General features: G+C 37.6%; 1 protein-coding gene across 2 annotated transcripts in view; it reads right to left on the reverse strand.

Annotated features, from left to right (window-relative positions):
- NYAP2 (neuronal tyrosine-phosphorylated phosphoinositide-3-kinase adaptor 2) overlaps positions 1 to 25,562 on the reverse strand; it is a 281,902-nt gene that overhangs the window by 53,118 nt on the left and 203,222 nt on the right. For both annotated transcript variants that reach the window (XM_058300020.1, XM_058300021.1), the window contains exon 7: positions 8,576 to 8,679. In XM_058300020.1, coding sequence (XP_058156003.1) covers positions 8,576 to 8,679 — 104 coding nt within the window. The remainder of the gene's footprint in view (positions 1 to 8,575; positions 8,680 to 25,562) is intronic.

A 25,562-nucleotide genomic window follows, 5' to 3' on the forward strand; every position in this document is an offset into this window, starting at 1 on the left:
AGATGACTTAAATAAATAGAAGGAAATTCTGGGTTCAAGGATGAACTTAAATATCATTAAGGTGTCAATTCTACCCAAATTTATCTATAGATTCAGCACAAACCCAATAAAACTTCCAACAGCCTTTTACAGAATTGGAAAGATCAATTATCAAATTTATTTGGAAGGTCCTAAGTAGCCAAAAATATCTTTAAAAATAGGGTTGAAGTTGGAGGACTCCCACTACCTGACCTGAAAGCATTTTACTTTGCTACAGTGGTAAAAAACAAACAAACAAACAAACAAAAACCCCAGCATGGTACTGGTATAAAGATAGAGATGTTGACCAATGGAGTAGACTTGAGTGTTCAGAAATAGATCTTCAAATTTATGGCAAAGTATTTTTCACAAGGCTGTCAGACCTATCAGCTGGGCCAGAACAGTCTACTTATTCAACAAATGGTGCTGGGAGAACTGGGTATCCATATCCAAAAGAAAGAAGAACACCTATCTCACACTATATACAAAAATTAACTAAAACTGGATCAAAGACCTAAATATAAAAGCTACAACTATAAAACTCCTAGAAGAAAATGTAGGGAAACATCTTCAAGATCTTGTGGTGACAGTGGTTTCTTAAACCTTACACCCAAAGCACAGTAATGAGAAAAAAACAATAGATAACTGGGACCTCCCAAAGCTAAAACATTTTTGTGCTTCAAAGGACTTTGTCAAGAAAGTGAAAAGGCAACCTACTCAATGGGAGAAAATATTTGGAAACCAAATGTCCAATAAGGGTTTGATATCCACATTATATAAAGATATCATAAACCCAATGAAAAAAGGACAACCAAATTTTAGAAATGAGCCAAAGACTTGAATAGACATTTTTCCAAAGAGGAAATACAAGTAGCCAAGAATCACATGAAAAAATGTTCAATATCATTAGCTATTATTGAAATGCAGATCAAAACTACACTGAGATATAATTTCAATATCTTATAGAATGGTCACTAATTAAAAAAACAGAAAATTATAAGGGATGGAGGATGATCACTCTTCTTGGGAATGTAGAATGGTATAGTCTTTGTGGAAGACAGTTTGGCAGTTCCTCAAGAAACTAAATATAGAATTGCCACATGATCCAGCAATAAGAATATATTCAGAAGAACTGAAAGCAAGGATGCTAACTGATACTTTCACATTGATGTTCATAGAAGCATTATTCACAATTGCTAAAATACTGAAACAACACACGTGTCCATCAACCGATGAGTGGATAAACAAAATATGGTATATAAATATGATGGAATACTATTCATCAGTAAGAAGAAATGATATTAGGATGCGTATGACAACATGGATGAACCTTGAAGACATTGTGTTGCATGAAATAAGCCAGACACAAAAAGACAAATATTGCATGGTCTCACTAACATGAACTAAAATGATGAGTAAATTCATGGAGGCAAACTCTAGAGTATAGGTTACTAGGAAATTGAATGTGGGTTGAGAACGGGAGCTGATGCTTATTGTATGTAGAATTTTTAATAAGTCTTTTTGTAAATGTGTGGAAATTAATAGAGTTGATGGTAAGATATTATAGTCAATATAACTGACATTGCTGATTTATGTATGTGAGTGTGGCTCAATTTAAAGAATAATATAGGTACTGTATAACATAGTGATTTGGGTGGTAGATGTGGACTACTTTCTTTACAACCTGTTAAGCATATGGTGATATACAGGAAAATTACAACTAATGTAATTTATGGCTTATAGTTAACAGTAATATTGAAATATTTTTGTGGCAATGGCAAAGAAGATATATACATTCTAAGGTGTAACAATAGGGAGGTTTTAGAGGGTATGGGATTTTTTTTCCTTTTGGAGTGATGAAAAAATTCTAAAATTGACTGAAGTTATGGTAGTACAACTCTGTGATGAATATGAGAGCCCTGAGTGTATAGTTTGAATGGATTGCACAACACATGTTATACAGCATGGGCTGTATAACACAAAGAATCCTATGGTGAAAGATGGACTATGGGTAATAGAACAAATATGAAAACATTATCTTATGAACTATAACAAATATATAATGCTAATACAGGATGCCATTTACAGGGTGGGTTGGGGGGAAAACACACTAAATGTAAAGTATGGCCTATAGTTAGTAATGTCTTCACAATGTTCTTTCATAGTTTGTTAACAAATGTTTCACAACAATGCAAGGTGTTGGTGGTGCAGTAAAGTATGTGAGCCCTCTATGATGATATGCATGTTTGTTTTGTAAGTTCACAACCTATAGTATACACTTACTGTTTACAGCTGTTAATGTGTAAATGATAAACTTCAGTTGAAAAAAGGAAAAGGTAAAAAAAAAAGATAATGCTATGCATGCTACTTATGCCATTATACATGGCAATAGATCAATATAGTCACTCACAATCCTCTTTGCAATAGGAATTTATTCAGCATTTCACATGGCCAGATCCAATTTCCTCAATAAATAGAGTTATTATAGCAAGTAACCATAATTTCTTTGTAACATGATCCTCATAACATAACACTTTATTTAACAATTTAAAGTTAGTACAGATAAACACTTCTCCAACATGATGCATGCATTGTATCTTAAACTTAGGTTTTCCAAGTGCCCTATTGGCTGTCTACATATATGAAAACATATGTCAGGTTAACTTGCATGTATACTGAGGAAAGCAATCAAAGCTGCTTGTGAAATAGATCACATAGCCTGGAGGAAGTCCTGGGGGTGGGAAGCTATGAATTCATGAAGTGAGTTCAGTTTTGCTCGTGGGCTATATATTCTGTTTCTGCTTTTTCCCATCTCTGCCAAGTGAGATAGACATGAGCATATAATCCCATCAGCTGTGTCAGGTGCAAATAAAATGCAGAGCATTCAGTTCAGGTCTGATAAGAGGACCTGGACTATTACAGGGTTTAAAAGAAACATTTTTTCAACATTTGAGCTACATGGTACCGAATGTGCCCCTCATTCCTCTCCCTGTCCCCCACCAAAATTTAGCTACTTTGTAGGGAAGCGCTTGAAAAGGTCTCAGATGAAACCTCGTAATCAATATGTTCTAAATCTATGGGGCCTGGTGCTGGACTAAAGCTTAAATAGTCTTGGAGGAACACACCACATCCATGGTAATGTTGGCATGGGAATTCTCAAGAGAAAATGCCAGGGAGCTCCCATGCCCTTGGGTTTTGTTTTGTTTTTCTTCTCGATCCTATGAATTGAAAGTGAAATTAAATCAGGACACACTTTAAAGGTGACATTTTGCAGAGCTGGGGCCAGGGACTCAGTGGATGAAATTGGATTCCTTCCTATATCCTCATTTTAAATCGTGGAATGTTCCAGCTACACTGGGTTCCTTTGTGTTTTGTTTCCTGATGCGCCCCTGGCTCCTGTACAAGATGTGTGTGCAGACAGCCTGCCTAGCTGGAGAGTTCCATGAAAGCTCAGAACACACACAGACCCTGAGATTTAGCTGTAGTCTTCTAAACTGTTTAAGGCAAAACATCACACATGTACAACCAAGTTGTCAGGCAAATCAAAACATCCCACTGCACTGAAGGTATTAAAGGAATCGGAAAGAGGGACAGAATCTGATTTTGTGAAAGCTTTTCTTTTTTCTCAAAGTTACACCCAGAGACATTTAGTCAGTCAACGAAGTATCACCGAGGGCCACACACTCTGCCGCGTGTCATGCGTACGCCGCTGACCCAGACACAGTCCTTGCCAAGGAATCCTCTCTCCTCCTGCACGGGTATTGTTCCCAGTAGATTTCCCATCTACCGTTTTTTTTTTTTCTTTTCACTTCAAGTTTCTTGAAACAATTTTGGCATCTGGGCATGTCCAGAAACACACTTCTGCATATGCATCAAGCTCCGGGCACCTCAACATGCTCTTCCATTCCCCATGAAAGCTGGCCCGCGGCTGGCGCACGTCACAGCAGTGGAGCCCCCCGGAGAAGACAAGCCTTCCTGCTTTCCTCTCTGGGTAGCCCAGGAAATCTTTCATTTAGCTTTGCTCTGGGACACTCGGCTGAGGAGCTTGGCAAGAGTACTAGGTCTGCTGTCAAAAGGAGTAGACGTTTAAGAAATAATCTTGGAGGGGCAAGTTTAAAGCACTGGGCGTACTAGCCTGCCTGATAGCTACAAAGTGAACACAAGGGATGACGTGGCTGGTGAGAGCATGTCCTTGGTGGTGACGAAGCAGTGATCCTTGCACACCTGGCCCACTGAACAAGAGCTGATGGCTTCAGGGGCAAAGGCAGTGTGTTCACATCTCTAATGAGATTTGGTGCTGTCAGGCTGGAAATGTATATCCAGAGGAAGTTACAAATGGCCTTAGCTTACTCCCTCCCCCATAGAAAGGGCGAGCAGGGGTAATCCAGTTTAGAAAGGTAAGCAAGCTGCAGGGAGAAGGTGTGGTTTCACTTCCAGAGATCACTGCTAAACTCTGTGTCTCCCTGGCGACACACATGGGGATTTGCTATTTAAAAAAATGTGGAGTGTGTGTGTGTGAATGCACGTGAGTGTGTATGAGGGTGAGAGTGTGTGTATTAGTATAAGCATATGAGTATGCATGAGTGTGTATAAGTGTGTGTGGGTGAGGGTGTTGAAGTATATAAAAAAAGTGTGGGTGAGTGTAAGTGTGTGAATGCAGGAGAGTATGAGTGTGAGTTCATGAATGTGTGCATATAAGCATTCTGAGTGTGTGTGTGGGTTGTAGAGGATGTGACGCTCATCTTCTTCCTTCCCAGAAAGACTAATCCAAACACTTCTTGCGAACATTTTTCCAAAGAGAGCAGGCACTTCTGTTTAAAGACACCTATCCTAGGGGCTGTTCTGTTCTTGAAGGAAAGCAAGGTTTGCATATGGCCATTGTGTTACTTGCTGTTCCATCACCTGCTGCAGCAAGACAATGGACAACCTGCTCTCCAAGGGATTTGCCTGAACAGGTAAGCCTTTTCTTAGCAAGGGATGAGGACTCCCATGAAGATCATCTGCTCTTTATAAATGCACTCACATCTCTTTCTTCTGAGTACATAGCTTTTTATTCCATTACAAAAGAAAAAAAAAAAGTGCCTTGCATTCCAAGGTCAATTTATTATTTATATACATTTTTACTTTTATGACTAAGAAAAGAAAATAACTTAATTGCACACAGAAATTCAGTCTAATTTTCAAAGATCTGCATTATGATAAATGCCAAAACACATGGGTACATCACAATAAAATTCCAGGGAAATGTCACCAATTGTCCCATGCCTAGTCTATTTATTTAGGAGTGAATTAAAACAGAAAGGAAAAAAAATCTGGTTTGCATTCCTCTTTCTTGAGTTCCAGAGATTTGTGTGTTATGGAGAAAGTCAAAATGCTTTAGAACTTATACTTGACTGCTTCCCTGAGCTTCCCATTTTCTCTTACATATTTAGAAGTTCCTGTCAGATGAGATTATTAAGTTCTACAGATCTTGTGTCTGAGGCAGCTACCTGAAGCTAAAACAGATCGCAAAAGCCAAGTGTTCTTGGCTTCTTCTTTGTTGATACCAATATTCTGTGGGTGAGCAGTCACTGTTAACTCCTGCCTCCTCCGGGGACTCTCAGTCACCACTGACTGACTCCAGGCTCCCCTGGAGGGTGCTCAGTCACCTGGGTCCCAGGCACCACTGGGGGGCGCTCAGTCACCATTGACTCTAGGTTCCCCTGGAGGGTGCTCCGTCACGGTTGGTCCTAGGCACCACTGGGGAGGACTCAGTCACTATTGGCTACACACTCATGGGGGAAGTGTCAGTCATTTCTCCCTCGTCTATACATGTCCAGAAGTTGGGGAAATAGCAAAACCTGCAGTACTTCTTTGAAAGTTCCAGCTATGGCAAGAATGGGTAAATGACAAACTAGGACCAAGAGAACTGAAATAGATGAATGAGAACCATCTGAGGAGAAGCACATTTTCCTTCTAAACGAGCAGTAATGCCCTGTGATATGACCAGGGCACTTTGCTCGGTAGACAGCATCACTGGAATTCTTTTAAGAGTTAGTCTCTGCTTTTTTTGTTTTGAATAGATCACGTGAAATTCCAGTATTTCCTAGGAAGAAGTGAATTGATTTCCTATTAAGGAATTTGTGTTTGGATAATTATCAGGAACGCTGGTATTGTAAAATGACTAAAAATTTCACCAGGGTGATCGATTCTTTGATATTACTAGATGTTCCATTTCTTAGCTGGTGCATAAATATTCATTCAGTTTCAAATGTTTAAATATCTTTCACTGTTGCCTTGGGTGATGAGCAAAGGCCAGTGTCATAGTTGCAACTTCAGGAACCATCTCTGTCATGGCCATGAGAATACGGGAATTATTAAGAAGAGGATTTATAGTATGTATTCATTGACTTTAGTTGCATGCTAATCAGAGGAGTCCAGAGCAAGGTGCTTCTGAGTTATGCTCACTCCTTTAGCTCCAGAATACAGAAGTCAGTAAAAAGTACAACAGGTAACATGCGACAGAAGAGACCTCAGAGCCCACTATTTAATTAGTAGTCCTAACGGCCCATCTGGATATGGCTTGTGGGCCAGAATTTCTGCTGGTGAGTAAGGAAACCACGCATAAGCAGTGTGAGGAACTCTCTCATGTTGCTGTATTTTGAAGGAGGAGGAGCATCCCATCAGGTGAGCAAAGGCTTGTTAATGCAAAGGCACAAAGGTCTTAATTTGCTTCTGTTCTAGAAGTTTATGCCCTGAGGGTTCTACCTGCTTTCATTCAGGGTTGAAGGAACAGAAAGTGAGGCCCAATTAGGAAAAGGTGAAGACAATTAGGAAAACAAACCAAACCCAAACCAAGAAAACAAAACCTCACTGATAGACTGAGGGTAATATAGTACCAAGGACCTCGTACTTGGAAAATTGATTGTAATAGTGCAATCCTCTACCAGTTAACTGAAATTCTCTCCTTTCTGTATCCAATATATATTTTAATTTTAGATATTGGGAAACGCAACATTTGTGAATAGCCTTAATCAACTAAGGTGACAGTTTATCTTAGTGATGCTAATAGTGTTATTATTTATTTCTTAACTCATTATTTATTGTCTCATTCCCTCTACCTTTTCTATATCCAGAAAATGTTTGACCTGACTATATTTAATTATAAAGTCATTTAACATTTTAAATAAAGACACAGGACATTATGAATAACACTTGACATGCCCTTGAGAGAAGCCTCTCATGTCTTGTTTGTCGACACTTCATATATTCATAAATCAAATCCCGTGTGTGTTTAAGCGAGATCAAAACACTGAGAAACGCAATGTCCCCCCATTAGAAAACAAAAGCAATTATTCTGCCCAGTTATGTTTTCAGAGTAGCATTTTAAATCATTGATGAATATGTAATTTGCTAATCAGTGACGGGCAGTTCTCCTGGAGGTATCGTTACTAGTTTGATAATTTACTATTTCAGAAGTGTTTCATGAATGCAAAGATTAAAGCTGGGAAGCAGAGAGAAACCTCTGCTCAATGACATTATCCTATTTAACGCCTTTAACACTTCACAGCCACAATGAGTAAGCTTTACAAAGTAAGTCAACACATTGAATTCCTATTGGATAAGTTATAGATAGGACATTTAAGTGTAGTGATTTTTCCCCATACACAACCATGCACCCAAATGAACATCAGAGCAACATACTGTACTGTAAAGGATTAAGTGATATTTTAGCTTATGCCTTTATTTCTTGTCTCTTTTCTCCAAATAATAATAGAGATCTCATTTACCATGCATGAAGACACTTACATTCTCTTTCTGAGAACATTTCTGATATTGTCGGTATAAGAGAAAAAGGTCATTTATTTCAGGATGCCTTATTAATCTACACTTTTTGGTAAATATCCTAGATTATCTGATCGCTCAGTTTGTCTCTATGGCCTAAGAAAGAAGAAAGACTAGCTGCCATGTTCAATCCAAATGAGTTGATGTATGATTATTTATAAGGACATCGATATTCACAGTTTCTTATGATCATGCTCCAAGCTAAATAAAAATAAAAGTAAAACTGCTACAAATATTACAGTATAATAGGATAAGAGCTAAACATTATGTACAAGTTCATTGACAACATCTGTGCAAGTGCTGTGGACAAAACAGTTAGAAAGAAATCTACATAAAACAAAGTAGATAAATTTATCAAATGTTGATAAATTTTCAGAGACAGTATAAAAGTACACAAAACATGGAGGAGAGAAAGAATTTAAAAAAATAACCACTAAGGCAATACATAGAGTACAAGTTTACTACATTTATATTACAGAATGATGGAAACCAGAGACAAAAACGATTTGGTAACAAACAGCAAAGGAAGTTTCACTAATCACAGGGAAGATAGACTTTCCTTTTTGGATGAACACACAGACTGCCACAGCTCATCCCACCCACCCATACACACAGAGAAAAATAAAAGCAAATGCAAACGTTGTCTACAGCAACACACGACAGACAGAAGTGGGAAGCGTTTGGCATGTTGCATCACAGGAAGTCACTCACGACTGGTTAACGATGATGGTACCTGGCTCTGTTGCAGGTCACTGGCTTGCCTGAGAGGAGGAACTGACGGAGGAGGCACACCTGATGTGGATGCAGACCGGCCTAGCTTGCAGCTTACTTTAGGTTCTGTGAGGTAAGGGGGAGAGAGAGAGAGTGTTAGCCCAGAGACATCTGCACAGATGACAAGGCTTTCAGGCTCCTTGTCTCTCTGCTTTGCTAAAGTTCTCGGAATACACAAAATATTTCTGATGTCTCCTAATAATTGGCAGGTGGTTAAACAATTTCCTAACAGTTGAAGCTAAAAGGAGCTTTATTTTTATATCGGTTCCTAGAGAATAAAGGACAAATCATAGGCCTTGTTCCCTTGTACATTTTACTACATGTAGCTTCAGTTTCCTATAGAAGAATTATTGGAACAACAAGGCCCCCTGAGGGAAAGAAGGAAAACATGATTTTTTTGGGTGCTTTATTTCAGCTTTGGTCCATAGGACTCATGTCCTAAATGTTTTATTCATCTCCAATTTTTCTTTTTGTCTTTTCCTCCTCCTTCTCTCTCTCCTTTCCTTTCTATTTTTCTTTCCCTCCCTCCCTCCCTCTTTCCTCTCTCCTTCCTTCCTCCCTTCCTTTCCTTTCATTTTGAAGTCTATATCATTGCATTGATATTGACTACATTTCATCATGTTTTTAATGTATCATTTCTCCAGCTTACCTAAGTTTCCTTTAAATTTCATACCTATCTTCTAAGACATTTGCAAACTTTCATAATATTGTTTTTCAAAATTAATAGGAATTCCCCTAATCCAGTCCCCTTTTAAAGAGATCAGATTAGCTCCTAGTTCGTTGACAGGATGTTGCAGAGTTTAGAATTCTGGGCTCGAGAGCAGTACCTTCATCCAAGAAGCAGAGAATTCATGGGATGAGGAAGACATTGATTTTAAGATATATTTGAAGATATTTGATAAAGAGGATAGGAAAAAGCTTTAAAAAGAAAAAAATCACAAACTTATATTAACTGTTACTTTTTGAACTCCTGGTACATTCCAAATCCTGTTTGTGGTACACTTAAATGATAGCTAATCTTAAGGACATTCTTTAGAGTTGTAGAGCTATCTATAAATGACTCAGTTAACAAATTAGAAACCTGAGGCCTAGTGGGGATAGTTAATTTGCTCAAAAATCACAAACCTAGTACATGAAAATGCCCCATGCCACCCCCATTCCATCCATCCCAAATTGAATCTCAGTTTCTATTTCATTCCCCCAGTCACACTGTCTTCATATATTTCTAAAACAAGCATTTCAATATAACAATTATGTTTCCTTTAGTTAACATTTCAGTTCCTTGAATATTTGCTTAATGTAATTGGTTATGCAAATTAAACTAGTGCTTTGCAAAAAGTATCTCATTATAAAATTCATTTACAAATTAAACTCAAACAACTAGCTTCAAAAGATGTTGCATCTCTAAGTTACTAAGAAGTGACACACTCAGCAAGCAGGCGCCAAACAGACAGAAGGTGCCCAGTTCTGATGGAAGAAAAGAAAATGTGCTGCTCACTCTGGGAAGAGAACTATCTTTCTGCTATTTCCATGTGAAGTAAGCTTTAGGAAGCATCACTGACTCTATCTGCCTCTTAGGATTTTCTCACTACCAACCTTACCCTCTCCCAACTGCCTTCTTGCTACACTACTCATTCCCTCTGCACCCCTCACAGACACCCAGATTGAGACATAGAATAAAACACGTTTGTACACATTCACACACAGCCCCACACACCCTCACCCACATACACCTTTCTTCTCCCATTTCTTTCTACTTATTAAACAGCACCCCACTTCCATATTGAAACCATGATCTTAAAAGGATTTCTGGCCAAATCCAGTAGTCTTTTCTCTGTGCCCCTGGCTTTGTGGGAGAAAATATATAATGAACAGGCTTTTGACGAAGAGCTGATTTTGAATCTGACTCTACTGCTTATGGGTTGTATAACCTTCAAAGTTTTTCACTTCTTCGAGCATTATTTCTCTTCAAATCAGATGAATATAATCATGTCCTCACCATTCGGCATCTATTCATTTATAATCATAATATATGTACTAGCAATTGGACAGAGAGTAATGAACAAATCGGATCCCACCTTTGCCTTCAGGGAGCTCAGTCTATCCAGAAGACAAACATAAGCAACAACATAGGCATTTGAATATGAAATGCCATTGTGAAAAGCCCTCCTAGTGGAACCATTGGGTGGCAGAAGAGCTTTTGCCAAAAGACCAAACAGGCCTGGGAGGGACATTATTATCTACTTACTGGGTAGTAAAGCTTAAAGAGCTCATTTATTCTCTGTTACCCCAACAAACATTTATCAAAGGCCTACTACACACAAAGGGCTGTGCTAGATGCTAGGGACATGAGTGAATGAGACACCAATTATCTATACTTTAATGGGGTTTGTGTTTTCTGTGGGAAGATAGATATTAAACGCAAAATTGTTAACTGAAAATTGGGAAATGTGCTACAGAGAAGTACAGGGTGCCACAGTATCATTTTTACAGATAAATCTGAAATCCAGCCTTTGTATTCTGGGAGCCAGGGAAGGCAGGGTCTTATAGAAGCTGTAGTCATTAGCACCTCCCAACTGAGGGTTGAGTGGTTGGCAAAATCTGGAGTGGAGAGCATCCTGGTGTTTTCCCAACCTATCCAGAAGTCAAAAGTATTTCAGAGTTCATTCCTTTCAATTACTTTACATATATTCCTATATTATAAGGAAATAACAAAAAATAGAATATCCTAGTATCTAGGATAATGGGGAATAGATCAGCTAATTGTGGGTATGATGGAAGGAAGTTATATATAAAGTTCTGAGGAAAATGTCTGGCACATTACAAATGCTTTGGTTGAATGTGGGATCTCACCTCCACTGACACATGTATGCATGTGCACAAACACACACACAAGCATGTAGGCATATGCATGTGCATGCGTGGTAGCACTTGCCTCCGTTTCCTGTTCTGCATTGAATGCAGTGGACCACACCCTCTTTCTTGAAGGTGCCTTCCCCTTTCCCATCTCTGACATTTGTGGCTTAATTTCTCTTCTGCCTCAGTTCTTTTTGCCTCTTTGCCTCTTGTTTTGCCTCTGCACTGTCTCCCTCTGAACATCAACATTCTCATGGCTTCTTACGTAATCTTCTCTCTGTTAAGTTACATGGAGGTTCCTACAGCTCTGCCCTCTCCTTATGCTCTCATTTGCTTTTGAGCCCCAGTGCCTTCTGGTCATCTGGCTTCCATATTGCCTCATGACCAAAACCAAGTTAGAGCTCGTCCTCAGTAGCTTTGATCCCCCTTCTGATTTTCCTGTTTGCTTCCATTTTCCTAGAAATTTAGGCTCTACTTCTTGTACTTTTTAAATTCAGTGCTTTCTTTTTTCTATCTATTTTTAGTCCTATTAGTAATTTGCTTTCTTTCTAGTCAATGACTCCTACATCTTTATCACTTTGCTCCTGCTACCATAAACTTTTTGCCCCCCCCCCCCACACACACACGTGAAACCCCTGCTGGTCCCTGACTTCATAATAATTTTTCTCAAAACTAACCTGGACAATGCTGCCCAACCGAACTTGCTAGATTACTTTTATGCCAACCACTTTACTCAAAATTTTCTAAGTTTTCAATTTTTTATATCAAAAAAAATTTAAACTCCCTCAAATTTTCAAAGATACTCTGTGATCTGGCCCCATCCTATCAGGTCCACCCTAATTTCCATGGTTTCCTGCTCCCAAAATATATACAACTCAGCCTTCCTACTCGATCTCCATTTTTTATTCCACTTCCATCCTTTTCAAGTTGTTCCTTTGCACTGGCCAATTGTTTTATCAAATCAAATTTTACCCATTTTCTAAGATCTATTTCCATGTGTACTTCTTTTGGCAAATATTCTATGACCTTGTTCACCTCTTTCCTGCCTCTGAACTTACACAGCATCTGCTGCTATCTATCCTGGTTCTGTGCATTCAGGTTGGTGGGACCACATAGTAAACGTTCAATAAATTGGTACTTTTCTTTCCCTGATGACACTCACCTTAGCCTAGAAGAGGTCAATGCAACTTCTAAAAGCAAATCGAGGAAATGATATGAAGTAGAATGTTTTAAGACCTGGGTTTAAGACCTTGTTCTCCTACTTACTAAGGCGGTGACTCCCAAGTAAGAGGAAAGGACATTCTAGAAGCCATTTCAAGAGTCATGAAGTTGGAAAACCCACCCTGGTTTTGTATAGGTGATTCTAGTACTGCCCAACCACTCTTGCAAACACCACATGGTCTCCCTGAGGTTATTTAAATATGAGAGTCATACAACGTCATAGATAAAGTATCACTGTAATTTGTAAATTACCTTCATTTCCTAGGAGTAATAAATCCTTGCATACCTTAGGGAACTATTTTTTACTCTATAAAATAACAGGTAAAGCATCCATCAGAATCCTGGTTGACATATTTTCTTAATGTTCCAATGATTCTCTATATTCCATTACTGGGGTAGCACATTTAGTCACAGGAAGTGAGAAAATTCAATATTTTTCTTAGGAAGGGATGGCAAAGAATATCCCTTTACAATAAGATTTTTCCAAGTTTATGCTTATGCGATTAAATAATGAGTGACAGAATTGAAGCCCTTTTAGCTTAAGTAATGTATCTCTGGATTAACTTTCCCTGCTAAGCCTTAATCAGACTCTTTGAAATAGAGATACTGATATCTCTAACACACACACTGACCCTTGCCAAAATCCAGGCAAACTCCCGTTATCACCAAGACTTGGAAAGGCCTTATGTTACCTCCCTCAGATGCCAGTCCAGATAATGTCTTGGTTTATCAAGCTACCCTTAGGCATTAAACACAAATCACTGACCACCTCCTGCACATTACAATGAAAACTACTAGATTAGCTCCCCATAGCTAGTTTGGGAGTCAGGTCCCTCTTCTGGTCTGGTCTTCCTTTCCTTGCCCCGCAACCAAATGTTCAAATCCCAGCACACCTCATATGGGATATGACTTGGTCTCCAGGTACTGGATGAGACTGATTACCATAATTTCATTATGTACATATACATACACAGACATAAATGCATTGTTTACACACACATGAACTCCATTACATTGCTGCTCAGTGGTGTCAGGTGGTAGGGGTGTTTTTTAAATTGTAAGGTGTTTGTTTTTTTTTAGCTTATTCATTCTTTCAGGTCCACTGGCCCTTAACTTAAATGCATTTGGACTCTGTTATGGTGATTGTGGGACCAGATTCATGGAACAAATCCTAATGTGGTTGGTCCAACAAGTTTTCTTTGGCCAAAGGAATTCTGTGCAATCCAGAAAATCCCAGAGAATATTCTGCCTCTAAACAAGCCTACTAGAGTTTCTCTAGAGCTGTGGAATCAAAGTTAAATAGTCTATATCACTTACTTTGGAAATTAGCTATTCTTTGTGACCTAACTCTGTGGCTTAGGGGAGTTGCAAAAAACAAAGACATAGGCGTAGAAAGAGAGCTAAAATAAAGTTTTCATCCCGCAATCTACCAAAAAAACAAACCTTATTCCATTAGGAGACTAACGATGAACCAGAAGGCACTTGTTTTTCATTCATTCAAGGATGAACACCTTTCTTTGAAAACTCCGTTAATAAACAGCCTAAATGTAAAAGTTGCTGTTATTTGTCCAATTTCAGTGAAGATCAAATTTAGGGAGAACAAGAAAGAATAAGAAAGAGGAGGAAGATTTCAAAATAGGACACATACTCACTTTAACTTCTTGGAGTAAACCATTATCACGGTATTATCACCAGGTATTTCCCAGGCAGTAACTCATCATCTTTATTAAGTTTTTCTAAAGTAAGTACTCATTAGACTGTGTCACTCAGTAGTTCCTTTTTTCATTTTTAAATTCTTAATGAGTAAAACCTTTCATTGCTTTTTTTAAATTGTTTTTTAGATAATCATTTTTCATCTTCACCATAGGTGGATTGGATTTCTGTTCAGGATTACGTGCCTGAGTATTGTTACAAGATAATCTCCAAGGCTCCAAGTCCCATTGCTATTACAGTGAATATTGGAGTTTGCTTTGCTTTCAGAAAACATAGACAAATGACTGTTCTCAACCCCTCTATCTGCACAGCAATAGAGATTAGCACATTTTCATCAAACACTTTCATCTAGCATCAAAGAAATAAAATTAGGCTAATTCTGATATGTATCTTTTTCTTCATCTTGTTTTTTTAGTACACAATATTTTAATATACCAGCAGAGTCATATCATGATTTTCTCAGTCATGATGATATTGAAAGTTTCTGTTCCATGACTCAGGGCAACATGGAAGTCATAGGGAGGTCTTTTATTAATGCACCAAAGTATGTTTATTGCAAATTCTACTTTCTTTTTTGGGAAAGGCATTTTTTGAAATAATGTATATACTATTGAAATAAACTGGCACCTAATAGCCAGGATTATTTTAAAGCCTCCATGAGTATCACTTTGTTTTAAATTTTCTGTCCACATATTTTGGCAAATGTATTAAAATAATGTTATGCCCCACATTAAATATTATTTTTCCTGTATATAATTTGAATATACTTTTATAATTTTGCCTTTGAAATTATTAGACTGTGAATAATCCAATTAATTCACGATTGTTTAATTTCTAGGCAGTAGTCATGCACCCTCAGGAATCTTACAGGATTATACAATCCAAGCCAGAAATTATTTTTCCAATGTCATAAAATTGTTTTGATACTGAATTTAAAAATTAATGAAGTTAACCTAATGTCACACTTTATAATGATTCATTAATTTTAATGTGGCAGTTTCTTTTGAAATTTTACTGCTACTAATTTTTTTCTAATGTCAAATATTTTTATAGGTCCATGGGAAGCTCAGAGGCCTAGATATTGTGAGGATGGTCCTGAAAAGAGAAACAAATTTGATCATGACTATGATCATTTTGTGGTCATAGGAAAAGAAAGAACACCAGCAAGATGCACAAATCTATCTTGGGAGTAAATATGCTATCTCCCCTGCTTCCCACAGGGCTTTCCTGAATCCTAAGATGGAGGCCAAGTCCTAAGGAGCTTTGAATGACTTTTAATATCCTGCAGTGCATGGACTGAGGTCCTAGCTTTCTCTGAAAGGTCAGATAATAAAGCAATTACTATTGGAATAATTGGTAATTCTTCTTGGAAGACTGGAATTCTGATGAAAGACTAAAACCCAGAGAAAAGTAATATGGCAATGTGATAAGCAGAAGTTACAACCCAACGATGAACTCAGAGAATTACAAGCTCCATTGGACAGGAGTGGGAGGGAATCACCTATATGTGGAGTTGAGAATGCCTGTCGTACTCCTGATTATTTGAAATTCTGGAATTTTCCTTGTCTCCTTCCTGCTGATGTAGAGAGGATATATGTCTTACTGTTTACAACATGGAGATGCCCCAATACACTGAATGCACGCTTAGTATTTTACGTACTACTGTAGTGTACTATATCATTAGCAGACTTTTTTCCCCTATTTGACAGTCTCTTTTATAGTAATATATAATTTCTGAAGCACCCTTTGGAATTTCTAAATTAATTTCATCATTTTAGCTGAATATCAAAATGTGCTTTTGAATTTAAAAAATTATTTTATTTCATATTAAAAGAGAAATGAAATAAATATGTAAAGTCACATCTTTTTATCTATCCAACTAGTAAGGTAAGCTGTTCAATTATTTTTTAAATTATTACAGACATAAATTTCATTTATCAAGATATAAATTCAAAGATATGTCATGAATGATTCAAAATCAAATATATATTTCCATAGAGATGGGAATTCTACCTTGTGCTATGGCATCAAAAATAGAGCCCACTTCTTTGTCTCTCTTTCTGCTTGGACCAGCCTGCAAGAATACCAGGGACCCATAATCTGTTATTTTCTCCCATTTCTATTCTCTTCTCTCAGTTCCTTAGTAAGCTACTTGTCTAACTGAAAAAAAAATAGAACCCCTTCAAAACTGAAGTAAATATTTTTCATCACTGACTTTTCAGAATGCACCCATGACAAAAATCTATTGGTAAATTTTTAAAATCTGTTATATTTTGCTTATAAATAACAAAGAATAAAAGGAAGTTCCAAGCTTATATTTTGTAAGTATTTTGCCCACATTGTTGATGTGAAAATTCTTTATTTCTAATATACGAGTATCAAATCTGGAAATAATAGTAATGGTATTTCCTCTTTATACCATTAGTTTTTGTAGTTTAAGAGCAAATGTCTTGTAGCAAAGTGTTCTCAGTTATTATAACATTTTTGCTTCTCACCAGCATGTTTTATTTCAATGTTCCTGCCCTTCATGTTCTGCCTTTAACCCACTGTCCATTATAGACATAATCTAAGCAATATATGACTAAGAATGGGACTGATCTAAAACTCTAGATGGGCAAATCCATCATGGTGGGTGCTCTTCAAACTGACCTCTAGTAATGGCCATGTCACTTTATACCATAAATTCTGGAGCTCTATAAGGTCAAGACTATTTTCATAAAAATTCTAAGATGTTATTTGTATTATTTTGTACTGTCTTGAAAATTCATAGATAGTCCAAAAGGAATGCTGGATAAATCTACTTTTCCCTTAGTACATCAAAACAGTGGCACTAAACTTAACTAGTAGGTATATATTTTTCACTGTCACACACACTCAGGGAGGAAAAAAGCCAGTTTTATTTAAGGATTTAAAATTTCTATGTGATGAAATGGGAGTAACCATTAAATAATTGTGTGGCATACTAAAATTTAATGGTTGACTCAAAGAAAAATTTAATTAGCTACTTTTTTACAAAATTGAATTAGCTACCATTTTTACTTGAAGGAAAGACTGACAGGCAAACCAGGATTATTCAGATTTGTGTATCTGGCAGATATTTTCCTGAAAATAAATGTGGTGAGCTATTTCTTTAAGGAAGACAACTGATGGAATTTCTTGCCAATGACAACATGAGCTTTCAAGCAAAAATTAGAATTTTGGAAAACTTGTATCAATCACTGTGATCTTGACAGCATCCTTATACTTAGGACTTTTCATGTGAGATCAACGATAGCATTAATGAGTGTGGGTTCCTTTTGTTTTTTGCTTTTATAATGAAATGTGTCAACATATGGAAGATCTGCACGACTCAGTGAACTGATATTTTCCAAGTGACCAATGCATGATGTCAAAATCATGCATGGATTAAAAAAATCCATTTAAATTGCAAGATAGAATAATAGATTATATATAACACAGTACCATGACTTTATTGATATGGTCTCAGACTCCACATTGCAACTAACCCTTAAGAAACTATTACTTGTTGAGTTTTAGTGAGATGTCAAAGAAGACTATCTGGAATTACATGAAAAGGTGAGTAAAATATCTTTCCATCTTTGACTATTCATCTGTATAAGGCCAGATTTTTTTCCTTTATTTTAATCAAAGCAACAAATCACAAGCGACTGAATCCAAACCAGATATGATGATCCAGTTGTATTCCACTGAGCCAGACATTAAAGAGGTTTTCAAAGATGTAAAACATGCCCTTTGCTCACTATTTGTTTTAGTTTTGGAAAATATAGTTATTTTTATGAAAAGTATGTTGTTTAGGCTAGCATGTAACAGGTTTATGTTTAATATTTCAAAACTTCTAAAATTTAACTCTGAATATGGTAAATATTGTTAGATTTAATATGCATAAAGTTAAGTTTTTGGGGTTTTCAATAATTTTTTTTATATCCCCTCCTCCCTGGTGGCTCTTTGTGTGCTGTCTGCTCTTTGGGTCCATTTGCTGTGCATTCTTCTGTGTCTGTATTTATTTATTTAATTTCCCCTCCCCCTTGCGGCTTGCTTGCTGTCTGCTCTCTGTGTCCATTTGCTGCATGCTCTTCTGTGTTTTTGCTTGTCTCCCTTTTTTGATTGCTTCACCTTACTGAGTCGGCTCTCCATGGCGTCTGTGGGCCGGGTGGCTCTCTGCAGTGCTTGCAGTCCAGGCAGCACTCCACAGCATGCAGGTGAGCCTGCCTTCACAAGGAGGCCCCACATGTGAACCCAGGGCCTCCCATAGGGTAGGCAGGAGCCCAACTGATTGAACCACAGCCAGTTCCCAGCTCAATAATTTTTAATATAAAAAGACTCTTTCACACTAAAGAACTTTCACAGCCATTGTTGTAGACTGATTGCAAGTCCCCAAAGAGTTCTCTTTAAAAGGTAAAACCTGGAAGTGGATAGAACTGATGGCAACACATTATAGTGAGTATAACTAACAATGCTGACTTATAAATGGAAATGTGACTGAAAAGTCTAGGGAGGTGAGAGAGAGAGAGAGAATGACAATTAAATGCAATACATGATCCATGATTGGATCTAATAATGGAGTAGAAAATTCCCAAATGGACATTATTGGGGAAATTGAATACAAAGACTAGAATATTAATGTTAAATTTCTTAAACTTGATGGCTATATGTAATGTGGTTACATAAATGAGTGTTCCTATTCTAAAGAAATGTACATGGTAATGTTAAGTATTAGAGAAGAATGATGTATGCAATCTACACTCAAATGTTTAGAAGAGAGATGACAGATAGATCAGATAGCTATAGATAGATGAATAAATATAGATGATAGGTAGATATAATTAGATCAAATGACATGCCAAATATAGCAAAATGCTAATAGCTGGTAAAGCATGAGTGTTCAATGGAGTTCTATGTATTGTTTCTGTATTATTTTTGCAATTTTCCTGTAAGATTGAAAATTATTTCAGATTAAAAAAAAGGTAAAAGTAGTTACACAATTAATTTGCTAGTTGATTATTTTAGAAATAAAAATTGAAACAGAATAAGGTATTGAATTTAAGCAGAAGGATGGACAAAGCTTTGAAAACTCCAAGGGATTGGGAAACAGCAGTTGGGAAATACTGTCCTAGAAAAAAATGATATGATACTGTCCAAGAAAAGCTATTAGCTGCCTGTGAGAACTGAGGAAATTCATCCAAATTCTCAGGGTACATTTTTCATCATCTATAAAAAGAAGCAAGCTCCAAAGTTCAGTCATTGATTCTTTGATGTTAATAAATGAAATCTGTCTAAATAGTTGAAATGACCTCAAAATTACTCTTAACTGCTCATGATTTTATTAAGGTCTTTGCTTCTACTCTTTTCCTTTCTTTCTGCTTTTTGTTCTTTTTTCTTTTTGATAACAATATCAATAGGATTATGCATAACTAAAGTTTGTTATTTGTTAAAATTGTTTGTGAAAGTTTTGGTAGTAAGTGTTTAAAACAAATTTGTTTTAAAAATAAAATTTAAGAAAGAAAATGGTCATCTGTCATTTTTGCCTGTCCAGACTCCATTTCTTCTTTTTCTGGAATAGTAGCTTGATTTTCCATTGGACAACCTAACTGGGAATCTCCATTCTTATGATTCCGTAGGAGTTGATTCCAACTGCAGCTCCAGGAGTGCCCATATGACTCTGTCCACCAATAAATCAGTCTATCCCCCTGGCCTCAGTGATTGTGTCACTGGTGGGGATTTGACCCTGATGCTTTGCCTGGCATGCTTATGAAAGAGGTATGTCTTTTCATGGCAACTGTGAAATTCTTATCACTTTCTAACTGAATTGCTATTGTCAGTTTGCTTGATTTCTATAAACTTCATATTACTCACATGTAAAACAGGAGAAATAAAGGTACTTTTCTCATAGAGTTGTTGTAAGGGTTGAATAAGATAATGAACATAAAGATTTTACACCAGAGACCAGCACGTAATAAGATCTGAATAAATGTTAGCTCTTTTTATTATTTAAAGGCAATGGCATCTTTTCACTCCTCTGCTCATAATGTAATAAAGTCCAAACTCCTTCCTCATCACAGTCCACAGGGACCAGCGTATGCAATCCAGCTTCATCTGCAGCCAGGCCCTATAAGGGCAGGGACTGTGTTTATCTCTTTTGTGATTCCCCTGCCCATCAAGTTATCACTGACCCTTGATAGGGCCTCATTAAATATTTATTGACGACATTAGTCTTAACCACATTTTAAAGAATGAGGCCAGTATGAAAGATTCATATACTTCTAATTAATAAAATTCATATTTTTTTCCCATTTCTTCACATTTTCCAAGGCTCCAGCAAAAGTGCAAAAATTTACATCAGCCAGTTATCAGTTGAGTCTGATATTAGAAAAGAAAGAAAAGGAAGGAAGAAAAAGCCATGGAGTCTGTTTTGGACAGTAGATGGCAGTGAACATATTACCTAATATGTTAATATTATCTGATATATTAATATCAGGAGGGCTGTTTCTGGAGGGTTTACAAAGCTTCCAGACTTAGACTGTGTAACTGTCGAATGGAAGTCAGACAGACTTCCATTTTGTAATGTCTTCTACGGCTTTTCCCAGAAATGGAAAGGGCACACTTTGTTAAGCCTGTCGGTGTGGGGGTGCCCAGCTGGCCATTCCATACAAAGAGGATTGCTGACAACTGGAAGCAACATCGGGGTGGACTTCTCCAAGAGAGGGCACAGGGATGCGTCATGTCCCCGGACCTGGCAGGACAGGCAAAGCTTGATCCAACTCACTGTCATCATGGCTCTCAAACAGGATTTGGCTTCCATTGAGAGGCCAGGAAGATGAAGCAGCCACTTTGCATGATCTGACTTATTATTTTTCACCAATAGAATCAAACAGAGAGTAGGTGGAAGTTCAGAATTGCTCTAGCAAGAAGGAACTTATGATAATTAAGTTGATTATTTTTTTCCTAACAGTTTTCAGGGTATCTGCACAGTTTACAACTTCCTGGTATATCCAAGTACTTAGTTGAAAGCAAGTTTAAGGGACTTTATATAGATTTATAGGTGGTAATAAGTTAACTGCCTACAAATCTGAAATTAACACACACACATATGTATATATATAATCATTTAAGAGCACCAAATTCCTTGACTCCAAACTCTGTTACTCTATCCAACCATCTTACTAGGAAAAATGGGAATAAGAATCAGTGGTTTAAGAAAATCCTGCCTAAGTACTGGTAAACTAAGTCCAATGTTCTGTTTTACAGAATCAAGAGCAGTATCTCTTGATACATAAAAACAACCACAATCATAGGCCCTTTGAAGGCAGAAGTCACCTTTCCATCACCTCTCTCTGTCCAAAGGACCGATCATAGTGTACTTGTCCTAATAGGTGTTCTCACAGATTTTCTGAAAGAGTAAATGACTAAACCAAAGAAAGACAAGCATACATGATGTTTTTGTTTTTTGTTTTTGAAATAAACACATGTGTAACATCATTGTTCAGGTCATCAAGATTTAATTTTTAGATATACCAACATAATCGATTACAAACACTAACCAATTACTTATAGGAATAGAGAAATTTAATGGTTTAGAAAGCTGAAAAATCATTTCTCCTTTGGATTTATAGGCAGGTTATTTGGGGGCACATATTAATCTTCATAATTCCTTTTCCCTTGGTTTAGGATGATAAGTTAGCTGACTCTGCAAATATGATCACATCAATAGCAAGCTTACAATCCATAAGTAGATTCCCATCATCTTTTGGTAGAATCCAAAATCCCTGCTGCAGCCTCATCAGCCAAGCTCTTGCCAGCTTCTGTGGCCTCCTCTTGTACCGCATGCCCCCTACCCTCTGTCCTCCTTTCAGCCAATCCACCACAGGCACCCTTGAATCACATGGTGTTTGTAAATTCCACATCCTCTTCCTTGGCCCCCTCCTAATTGACTCCCATTCATCTTGAAATCTCTTTTCCTATGTCATCAGGAAGCCCTATAACACACTCTTCAGGAAGTTCAATTTCATTTTCCTTAAGCGGCATTCAACACAGATTGTAATTACATTTTTACATTTGTGACTGATAGCTATCATCTCCACTGGCACATGCTCAATGTTTGATAACTTTATACTGAATAAACTAGATGAATAAATGAATGTATGAATAAATGAATGAGGTGGAAATAGAGGAAGCGAGCCTGATATTGCAAATTAAATAATGGGAGGAGAGCTGTAATATGGATTAGAATCCCTTTCTTGATTTGAATCTACTCCTTATTAGTGTGTCTGGGCAACTTGATTTCTCTTGAGTCTCAGTTTTGTCACTGAAAAAAAGTCAGGATAATAATACCTGCTCATGCTACCTGTACAGGTTTTTGTGATGATCAAATGAGAAAACATTGATTGAAGTATTTTGGAAGCTAATACAGGGTATATAAAAAAATATAAGGCATTATTTGAAATTGGTCACAGATAATCCACAAAGTTGAAATTTTAAATATCATAACCCATGCTGAATATAATTTGCAGAAATCTAAGAGCAAATTTTGTAATTATACCAGGTTCAATTTTTTTTAAACTTGTGTGTGTAATTGGTTAATTTGAACATACAGGACCTCAGATGCAATCAGAAGTCAATTTTATTATTTTCCCACACAAATCAGATCTACCCTGCACTGGGAAGTTAGTTCTTTCTGGACCTTTGGATTAATCCTAGACTGGGTCCTAAAACTTTGATAGTAAGAAAATTTCTGCTTACTTCAAGTCACAAATTGCTATATTGAAGTAATAATTTAAATGCTGAGTTCTTTATATGAATCAAAACTTTGACTTTCTTTCAAGAAAAACTCTCCTGCCCTGCCCAGTTTTAGGCCCCCTCCAGGCACATGGTGCTGGGGGAGGGGCCAGAGAAGATGGCATCTTTCTTAGTCTCATCTTATAGCTGTACCCCTGTGCTCCCAACTTATGACCCACCAGGACTAGAGCAGGAGGGAGGAAGTTGAGGCAGAAGGCCTCCTCAGCTGGTGCTGGCTAGCATGAGCAAGTGTCTTACACCCTCTGGCCTTAGGAGGCGTTTGATACTGAAACTCTTCCTCCTTGGGGTGCTTTAATAGGTCTCCTATGAGCCTCCAGGACTGGCCAGCTCTCTGGAGGTGGCTTGGCTGTTTGCTCTGTGTCCTGCCGAGTCATTGCGGCTCTGGACAGTCACGTGATCTATGCGAACTCTAGAGTTTCTCTCCAGGGCCTATATGGCCCATGGGAAACACTGGTTATGTACACCCTTTAACCTACTAGCAGTAGCTGGGTATTGAAAGGTCTGCCTCTGGGTTCGAACTTTATGCATTAGAATGTGAAAGTAATTATTTCCTATTATTTCATAATTAGCTTTTCCATTTTCCATCCTATTATATTTTCATACATTTCTTGTGTAGAAATGTATGAAAGTCTTGGAAGAAGAAACACTTTGGTTATTTAGATAGCCAATTAATTGTCTCCAATTCTCCTTTTCTGGTTGTTTCCTAAAGCAAGACCACGATTTCAGAAGAAATACGAATATGAATATTTCTCTGGTGAACAAGAATTCTAGCAGGCAGAAGTCACAGTTTCCCACAGAGAAATCATTGTGGGACTGCTGGGAATATGACTTACATTACTCTCCAAAGACATTTGGAATAAGAATCTTATGTGTTTACTAGTAGAATTCAGCAAGGGAGAGTTAAATTCTAGAGTAGGAAAGTAGTGAGCGGAACCTAGCAGCAGGATCCGGCAAATGTTCTCTGAGGAAATAACCAAACACCCTATTAGAACTGGAAAGGGGAGCAGATGTGGCGAGTTGTCTTCTGGTACATGAGCCGACTATCGAGAATGACAGCCTGGGGGGTCGTAGATCTGAAGCCCACAGCTGCCTGGGGCTGGATGTGGAGCCAAGCAGGAAGTTAGTCCACGTCCTACAGCGAAGTCCAAATTACAACGAAGGCCTGAGCTCCACCAGATTGGCTTGTTCTTGTATAATAGAAATGAATATATAACAGAGATCTCACAGGCCCTATGCAGTGCTCAGACCCTAAACTGTGAAAACTGTTAAAAAAACGTTACTTTGAAAAATGGGACCTTGAGGGAAAAGTTGGGAGGGTGGATTTTCCCTTTTTGTGGTAATGTTTTTGCTTTTCAGTGAGCATGCTCTACTTATGTAACGACCACAACAAGAGCAACTGCCGTACACCATTGCCTTTGGGGGCAGAGAGCCTGGGGAACAGCACAATTCAAACAGACCATGGGAGAAAGGTAAGAAGATACAGTTTGGAAATTACGTTGTTAGGTTAGATGTTTAATACTAATCGGTTAGGTTCTAAACATAATTATTTGCCATCCACATTTCTTTGCGTGAGTAGCAGGGAACATTATGCTCTGACTAATTTGTCTGGCTCCTACTTATAATTTTAGTATCAATTTTAACATCACTTTCTCTAGGAAGCCAGTCTGAATTACCATCCCATTAGCCGGACAATAAATTATGTGATTGTGCTTGGTTACTCAAAGCACCCAGCAGTTCCCCTCCTGGCACTTATAAGAATCTTTTATTTTCCTATCTTGCCTGATAGACTGGGAGCTCTGGGAGTTCTGGGTCCACCATATTTACCTCCCACTTCCTGCATTCCTAGCACCGAACACCCAAATGGTACAGAGTAGCCGCTGAACAAGTTTTTGTTAGAAAATAAATAAAAAGGGACTAAAGGACTGTATGAATATATAAATGAAAGCCAAGTCAGCCAAATGTAAACATTTGTGGATATCGACATTGTTTGAGATCCCCACATCTTACCGATATAATTTTAAATTCCATTCCTTGCTACCAAGCAGAACAGAAACAGTGTGAGAGGTTAAGAGAGGAAGTCCTCTTTTCAATAACTGTGTATAGTGCAGCAACCAAATCTGAAAGCCTGCACCTGAGCCTTTCCTCAAATTTCATCTACAAATGCAGACCCAAGGGAAAAAATGGCAGGCATACTGGTCTAACATCCTTTTTGGAAGATATGCCGATAAATGAAGCACAGGCTGTCGAAATAATATTGGTTGGTCCCATAGTCAGTTCGACTACATGTAGGTTAAAGAAAACCTCTTTTCAGATTTGTAATAAACTGTACTTTCCAAAGGTAAAAC

This window comes from Dasypus novemcinctus, chromosome 7 (assembly GCF_030445035.2).
Source record: "Dasypus novemcinctus isolate mDasNov1 chromosome 7, mDasNov1.1.hap2, whole genome shotgun sequence".
Taxonomy (NCBI): domain Eukaryota; kingdom Metazoa; phylum Chordata; class Mammalia; order Cingulata; family Dasypodidae; genus Dasypus; species Dasypus novemcinctus.